We start from the raw sequence: 8901 nt of genomic DNA, 5'->3' as shown, positions 1-8901 counted from the left end.
TCATGAGAATTGCTAATAAAATGTAAGAACGCTAACAGATAAATTCACCAGATAAATTCACCTAGAACAATTACAAAGCTCTCTACAAGTTCATGAACAGAAATTCCTAAAGAGAAGAAGAACAAGTTCTACGAGCAGATGTGAGCAGTAGAGGTATTTAAACACTTATCCTTTCTATTTCATTTACTTCCTTTTTTTGGTTCAAGATTTATATGTTTTATATAATCTTACTTTCTATTTCATTATTTCAAAAAATAATAAAATAAAAGGTTAAGATCATATAAAAACATATAAATCACTTAAATGAAAAAAAGGACTCCATATAAGGTACAATTGTCAATATTCTTGGACTGTGACAAGTATAAATATCAGTTAATTTGCCCGAAAGAAGGTTAAAAGAGACGACTTTACATTCGTCTAGCGATACTGTGCGGTCAATGAATAACTCGTCCTCGTCCATGCACTTCCATTGCGCTAAAAGCCTCCAGCCATTATATAACAGTCCAGACGGATCAAGAAAATTGAAACTGTATTGCTTTGTCCACGACTCCTTGACACCATATTCAGTCATCATCCATATATTGTTACAAAAGCTATTATCAGGATTTTCTAAAAACAAGGCTAGAGATCTCCCCAAAACAAATAGGCCCTTTAAACAGAGATGTTTAAATATAAATCCTGAAGGAAGTGGAAGGAGTCCTAACTTTTCTAATCTTGCATCCAATGTGACCACAGAATCACCATCAACATACAAGTGAATGATTCCATTGAATAACAAGCGCATGTAAGAACTGGATTGATATTGCCTTTTGCGAATTGTTATGATTTCACTCCAACAACCCTCAGCAGAATCATATTTCTCAATCACAGAAGTATTGCGCACATTAGGATCTTCATGTCGATTGAAATTGACAACTCTGAAAACTTTGTAATGATTTATGGTTCCGGGTTGCTGATTGGACTCGAACCACATACCCAAATGAAGATAATAATAATCATCATGTATGTACGGAGTAGATCGAGGAGTAGATCGAGGAGATCGAAGGAAAGGTAACCTTTGAGATTCTCTAGTGCAAGGGTTATACAAAACGACACCAACATAATTTCCCAGACATATAATGCCATCATAAACCTTTGCGAAGTTAATATGATCAGCGTGAATTCGATCCTGGGTGGATAACAACTCCAATGATGCTGAAGTGAGGATGTCAATTTTTTCCACTTTGTCAACTGTTGTGATTAGCTCATTGTCCATTTTCTTTACGGTAAGAAACGATAGTAAGACATGAGCAGGGTCATCATATGAGTCATACTCTGAAGCATTTTCAATGTATTCAAGGACAATGAAAGAGGAAACACCATCCTTTGCTAGTCTCTCTTGTTCACATGACTGGTGTTTATAATAGAGAGAAAAGAAATTAGGACTTCTTAGCATAAAGTTCCAATTCTTACAGACTGATCTCGATCGCATAACATATTTGACTGGCAACCTCGATAGGATATTGCTTAACAAGTCTTCAGGAAATAAAGAAATGTGTGCCATCTGAAACCTAAACCAATCAATGAAACAAACTTGAGTTAAAAGTAAAGTCATAATTATCTTTATCAACTCTAACTTAAATATAAAAGCATTTTCTGTTGCCTATATCTCATTCATTTTCTTCAGTAAAAGCAACATAAATGTATTTTTCTCTTCTATTATCTGAACTAACATCAACTATACACAAATAAAAAATTAAGGTATAAATTTTAAGAATGGAGTCTTGATAAAGAATCAAAGACAGATATAATATAAGTTAGCTTAAGAAGTTCAACAACAACAACGACAACAGAGCATACGGATTGACATTTCCTCTCCTACTGAAAAGCGACGGCACCAAATTCGGCAAATCAGAGGAGGGTGCAATATGGCTATCTCCATCCATGCTATCTCCATACAAATTCTATCAGCATTTCTACACCGTTCCTGATACAGACGTGATTAGATTCATGAAAACCTTAACATTCTTAAGCTTGGAGGAGATAGCAGAGATGGAGATTGAAATGGGTAAGACGGATTACTTAGTGAATTCGATCCAAAAGAGGCTAGCAGAGGAAGTGACTCGATTTGTTCATGGAGAAGAAGGATTGGAACAGGCAATGAAAGCAACTGAAGTGATGAGACCTGGTTCTGGTACTAAACTTGATTGGAAAACAATTGAACAGATTGCAGGGGATGTTCCTTCTTGTACACTTTGTCATGATAAGGTGATGAATCTGTCTTTAATGGAGCTTTCAGTGACGACTGGATTGATGGAAAGTAAATCTGCAGCTCGACGGCTGTTGAAACAAGGTGGGTTATATCTTAACAATTGTAGAATAGATGATGAGGGGAAGAAGATTGAGTTTGATGATATTGTTGATGGTAAAATTCTACTCCTTTCTGCTGGTAAGAAGAACAAAGTTCTTGTAAGAGTATCTTAAAAACTCATCTTATGAAATTGTTGTATGAACCCTAATTATCACTATAGAAGTTCAAGCAAATCAGAAATAAAAGTAAATTAGTCTGAAACCTTGGCATTGATAGATCTAAGCCAAGGATCATTCATATAGATAGATCAAGGAACATGATTTGGGTAATGGTTCTTCAAAAGAAAAACAATGTTTGAGAGAATCCAGACAACTACAAAGAATCAAAAACATACAAATTAACACACATGTATTACCTCAAAAGCTGTTTAGAATAACTACTACTACTAGTACACTGCATTTCTAAACTTACCAAGAGGAGACTATGATGAGAGAGAAAGTTTGTATGGAGGTGGAAGAAGAAAACCCTATATCATGCAATCTCTAATGGACACGCAAATTCCATTTTTCTGGATCCAATTCTTAAACGCAAAATGCGTGTTGTTTTACTACAAGCATATGTGCGTGGCATAACTTTAAATATTTATAATACAAATTGATTCTTCAACTTATTATTTTATTTTTAAAATAAAAAATTATAATATTTTTTAAATATATAATTAAATCATTAAATTTTATTATAGTTGAAATTTTATCTAATTTATTTTATAATTGTATTATACTTGAAGTGATATCTTCATATTTTTTTATTAATAATTTTTGTTTTAATATAATATGTTTGTTTATTTAAATGTATTATTGATTTATTTTTGTTGAGTATGAATTGTTGATATATAACTAATTTTATTAAATGAATAAGAAAAGATTGAATTTAAATATGTAAAGTTAATTTAAATATGAATATTTTAAAAATATATTTTTTAAATTAAAAATGAGTTTTTAAGTTAGAGATGAATTAGTGTTTAAGAGAGTTTATATATATTATCAAATTAATTACATTATAAGAATAAGATTTCTAAACTAGTACTAAACACTATTTTTAAGTTGAAAAATAAACAAGCTTTTCACTAACTAGTTGTTTCATTATTAATTGTTAAATTTAAGGAGTTGTCTCTACATTTGGATAAACTTCAAGGGCCTCTTTTCTGATTCTATTCTAAACTTAACAATTACATTTTCTAAGAAGGTTGGAAATAAGTTAATTCTGGAGCAGGATTTAAGTTTATTGGGACTTGATTTAAAGCTTAGAAAAATGAGATTTTGACTAAATAATTACTTATTTAAATATTTAAATAATATGGTTTAGTTTAGTTATTAGATTAAAATGATTTAAAGAGTGTTAATATTATTTTTATTTTTTTAGAAAAAAAATATTTTATTTAATAAATTGATTACTTTGATATGGAAGGATACATGAAATGATCCCGAATTATTTAAATAATCTTTATCAAACAAGACTTAAGAATTTTTTTTATTAACCAATAAAATAAATCTAAAATAAAATAAGGTTCAATTGATATTTAAGTATAAAACTTAAATCATTTATATCAAATGAGACTCAAACGTTGAATTATATTCATACGAGGCTTCATTTATCACAATTTTAATCATTTAAAACTTTTTACAAATAAGCACCCGTTTTCTTATTTTAATATTGTATTTTCCTTTTATGAATTAATTTACCATATTTGTAAATACAAAATAGCAATTCTCTTATTTTTGTTTTTTCAATTATTTCAAACGTTACATATTTTTTAATTTATTCAAACCGTATTCGACAATTTTGAATGTGTATATCTCGAAAAATATTCAATTTAAAACACAAGTACGTTCAAATTGGTAGACCATACACAAAATTATGTCGTTATAAAGTTATTTGAAAATAAACAAAAAAAAATAATATCTATTCAAATTTTCTCAAATCTTTCCTTACCTTACACATTTTTTTAGACACCAAAATCAATTTCGACAAATTAAAATACGTAAATATTAAAAATAATATCTAACTTTTAAAAATACGTCCCAAACGTTTCTAAATATCATTTCATTTAAAAGCGTGATAAATTAAATTAGATAAATAAAAATAATACGTTAAAATAATATGACAAAACATTTTGTCAAAAAAAGTTTTAAATGGTTAAAATTTTGATAGTTCGAATATCATACGACATAAATCAAAATTTGATGCTCATTTGGTGAAAACGATCAAATTTCGAGCTTCAAATCAAAATTGACATGTTGAACATAATTTTGATCACAAATTTATCAATTTTTTTTTATTAATATATAATAATATACATGTATTTAAAATTAATTATAGGATGATATATGGTGTAGGTACATAGAAGCACGCATTGATTATTGATAACAAGTCGATTTCATTGCAGACAAATTTCCTAATTCCCTTCTAATGTGCATTTTCACCCCACAAGAGGCCACACCTAATTAATTATGAAGTTAATTTGATGCCAATCTACTGCATGTTGCTAGTTAGCTGTTTCAAATGACCCCTAAACACATGTGGTTGATGGAGTAGTCCGACTCTTCTACTTCCTATTTCGGCTACGGGTTAAAAAAAAGATATATACGGAACCCAAATATAATTTCGGGTTCAGCCTGAAGCGCAAAGGAGTGAAACTTTCTTAGCTTCACTCCGTTTTGACATCACCAACCTGAGAAGCGCAACACAAATAAGTGAAGCGTGACTCCGTTTTAAACCACATTTACATAAGTCTTACAATGTAAAACGAAGTGAAGGAAGCGTTATTATGTTAACATTGATTCACTTTATTCCGTTTATAAATTTATTTGTGATATATTTAAATTAATTTGTATTAATTATTTTAAAATTTATATAATTATATAATAATTTATATTATAAATTTATTTGTGATATATTTACATATTTAAAAATTTATTTGTGAGATATTTAAATTAATTTATATTAATTATGTTTTAAATTAAATAGTAAAAGTGAAACAAGTGCTACTAAATGAAAATATATACATGTGATTTTCATATAAAATTAATAACACATTAATGTAATCTTATTGTAGAAGCATTTATACCTTTCATGTAAATTGTACTAAATAATACAAAATAAAATGTATTAATTATTTTAAATTATATAATTATATATAAATATATATGACAACATATTTATAAATTTATTTGTGATATATTTAAATTAATTTGTATAAATGATTTTATATAAATAAATAATTAACACGAGTGTGTAAAAACACGATATGACACACATGAAAACAGACATCAACATGATTGTGTCGCCACGATAACCAGATCTAGTCGAAATAACACGAAACATGAATTTAAAAATGAGTTAGCACGACACGAATAAACTCGTGTACACGAATAATACGACACGAAAGAGCCCGTTGACCATAATATTTTTAATGGTCAAAACACGATACGACACAAATAAGATTGAGACACGAAACGACACGATATGATTGATAGTCTAACACGACATGCCCGAGTTGAATACGAACGTTTATGCACGACGCTTAACAGGTGTTATTCCTATTTCCAGATGTTTTAATTTTTAATCTATTCCATAAATAATAACCTATTTATAGATGGATTAATTTTTACTCTATTCCATAAATAAAATCTTATTAATTGATATGCATAGTATTTGTCTTACAATGAAATTAATTATTTGAAAAAGGATGGACATATTTATTTGCTTCCAAAGTCAAGAAAAGTTTGGATTTATCATTATTTATGCGTTCACATTTCCACTTAAATAATGTGTAGTTTATTATAGTATTTATTTTTAATATAATGAAGTATTATTATATTAAAAGAGTCTGATGTAGAACAAAAATCGATACTCATCAAAAGGAAAAAGACCAAGAAAAAACAAAACAACATGATGAAAAAAAGAGAGAAAGCCCTCAAGTTGTTATCATAAGCTCCCATACCATGTAAAAAACTAAAAGAAAATTTTGTCACAATCACAATCCTAATGGTAAATCGACATAGTTAAAATTGAAAGTGATTTATTTTTCCTTTGTATAAGATCAAAGTCTAGAGTGTAGTAGCTTTTTGCTTTGTTTTGTATCAAATTAATTTTTATCATAATTTTTGTTAAACATAAAATATGTGGATTTTTCAGTCTTCATAATTCGGATCATGATAACAGATAAGCCCAATATCAGAAATATGTTAACGGACATAATATGTCATATTTATAGAATACCACAGGGTAATAACATCATAAGGTAAATCAGATATGATTATTCTCAGTCATATCACATTTTAATTATTCGAATACAAATATAATTTTATATCGAATATTTCAACAATGTGACTTTTTCCTAATTGTAGAAACGTTTCTGTTTACTCAATGTAGATAAGAATTCTTCCTCCAAGTGCAAAAGGGAGACTGATATTTTGAAAGTTCATGCCCGCATTGTAAGATGTCAAATTTGGTTGATTTATCTACTTATGCTAAAAACTTGCCGGGTATGTTATTATCTTCCTAATCGTACATAGTCTTTTGAAGTTCCATTTCTGTGTATCAACTCTTTTGCATGCTTCTATTTCTTTGAATCAGGCTGGTTCAGATCAAAATTGGCTCAACTTTTGCAAGAGGTTGCTCTAGTGGCTGTTAGGAAAAGGGACATAATGCCATTCTTCAATCCGATATGGATGATGTTGTTGACCGACTTACAATGGGACCCAGAAAAGTCAGAATTGAGCTAGGACATCAGGGACAATGTCGTAGAGCCACAACCGAAGTGGGAACTGCGTTGATCGCTCACTTGTTAAGGCAATTGGAGAATGCTAAAGTTGAAAGCTGTGACCGTATCTCAGTTAACCCTCGTGGCCAGGCATGTCCACACTTTGTTTTTGTCAAACATATGGGATGTGGATCCAAATGCCAAACTCAGTTAAAACATATTAAAAAATTGAGTGTTTGGTTCGGATCTAGATTTGAGCTTGTTACGGGTTATTTGTGTCTTTTCAGAAGAAAAAAAACCCATCAAATCACTTGACTAAAATACAAAAAGACACTTTAAGGATATTTTAGCAATTTAACCCAAATAGCAATTTAACCCAAATAAACCCCGAAAGCACTTTTTTCATCAAAAAAAAAAAAAAGTTTTTATTTCATAATCTTCCAATAACCCAAAAAAACCATCATTCACAAATGGTGTTTGTGGATGTGCAGACGCTATCCCAAGTTGTTTTCAGCAGACTAGACGATGAAGCTTATTTGATTGAGTGACAGCCACAATTGCTTCACCGCCTTCAGCTATGAACTTTTTTGTCTTTACGTGCTTGCGTTTTTTTTTATTCTCATATTGATTGCGTTTTCAACATTTGAAGATATTACTTTGTGGAAGAGAGGCTGAAGAAATAATTTTTGAACGTGATACATCAAGAGCATCGGTTGATTACCTTGCAGCTCGCACGTAAAATTAATAATGTAAGCCTTCAAAATTAGTTATTATAAAAAAATCTTATTAATCAGAATTGTAAGTTATAGCCCCATAAAAGCACCAAAAAGCCACTGAATTTTACCTTCATTTGTAGTTTCAAATTCTAATCCCCTGTTTCTCAAACAGATGGAATTTGGAGAATCCGATGGTGATACATGGAGAACCGACCAACCTGAGTCAACGTCCCTGCAAACATGCTAATAAGTCTTTCTTCGGGCATAACTACCATCGTTCTGTATTTTCACACGATATTTTAACTTTCTAAGCATTCTCCCAGTTTTTTCTGAGTATTTTCATTTGTTCATCAATGAACTTTTCGCATGCATTTCGCCGGAATCATACCTCTTATTGTCGCAAGCTGATCTTCATTGTGCATGCTTTAACTTCCTCCTCAGAACAGATATGCCCTGCAACCATTGGAATAGGGTTCTCCACCTGAACAATAATATTATCCAGGTTCGGTAGGCATGATCGGTAACTGTTTTCACAGTCATACAGTCACACATATTAACCGTGCAAATGTGTTCCTATGTGTAGTCCGAGTGGGCGGTACTCTCTATTATGCTCAGTGAATGCAGAATCCAAAGAGCAAAACCAATGGTGGAGTAGGTCTGGATTAAAAAATTATAATACAGAATCATAAAATCAATGAGAATTTGAAACCATATTTGAAAAATAAAAGTTATCTCAATCTATAGAAAATTGGTTATATTTTCATTTGGTTTAGACATGGTAGCATAGATGAAGAATTCCTTCCTACATGGGAAATCAATCAACCCTAATTTTAATTTCGCCTCAAGTGTCATTTTGATCTATCTATGCCAACTTAGATAATTTACACCTGTGAAAGATTTTGCATAAGGAACAGATCTTTGCATTTCTTTCTAATCTTGTCTTGATACTACTACTCCTGCTTGTCATGATGGCACAAACTAAGACCTAGTTTGATTTAGTGAACACGTTATGTGGCTGAATATAACGGTTTATCAAACTAAGCCTGATATCATGGTTGTGGGTTGTCCTGCTATCATTCTCTAGAAAATAAACCCTCTTAGCAGAAGAACAAAGAAAACTAAGCCTAATT

At 30.3% G+C, this 8901-nt stretch overlaps 3 protein-coding genes across 3 annotated transcripts; 2 read left to right on the top strand and 1 right to left on the bottom strand.

The window, feature by feature from the left end:
* Window positions 1–295: 295 nt before the first annotated feature.
* On the bottom strand, window positions 296–1543 carry LOC124911658 (F-box/kelch-repeat protein At3g06240-like). The gene has a single exon (XM_047452161.1). The coding sequence runs from the start codon at window positions 1541–1543 to the stop codon at window positions 296–298; it is 1248 nt and encodes a 415-aa protein (XP_047308117.1).
* A 273-nt stretch (window positions 1544–1816) lies between these two features.
* On the top strand, window positions 1817–2496 carry LOC124911816 (tyrosine--tRNA ligase, chloroplastic/mitochondrial-like). Its single transcript, XM_047452338.1, has one exon. The coding sequence runs from the start codon at window positions 1924–1926 to the stop codon at window positions 2461–2463; it is 540 nt and encodes a 179-aa protein (XP_047308294.1). The 5' UTR covers window positions 1817–1923; the 3' UTR covers window positions 2464–2496.
* Window positions 2497–7019: 4523 nt separating this feature from the next.
* LOC124912450 (probable inactive ATP-dependent zinc metalloprotease FTSHI 1, chloroplastic) lies at window positions 7020–7634 on the top strand. The gene is made up of 2 exons (XM_047453070.1): window positions 7020–7205; window positions 7547–7634. The coding sequence occupies exons 1-2, from the start codon at window positions 7020–7022 to the stop codon at window positions 7601–7603; spliced, it is 243 nt and encodes an 80-aa protein (XP_047309026.1). The 3' UTR covers window positions 7604–7634.
* The last annotated feature ends 1267 nt before the right edge of the window (window positions 7635–8901 follow it).

This window comes from Impatiens glandulifera, chromosome 8 (genome assembly GCF_907164915.1).
Source record: "Impatiens glandulifera chromosome 8, dImpGla2.1, whole genome shotgun sequence".
Taxonomy (NCBI): Eukaryota; Viridiplantae; Streptophyta; class Magnoliopsida; order Ericales; family Balsaminaceae; genus Impatiens; species Impatiens glandulifera.
The sequence above is the reverse complement of the archived record's forward strand: the minus strand, read 5'-3'. Positions and strand labels throughout refer to the sequence as shown.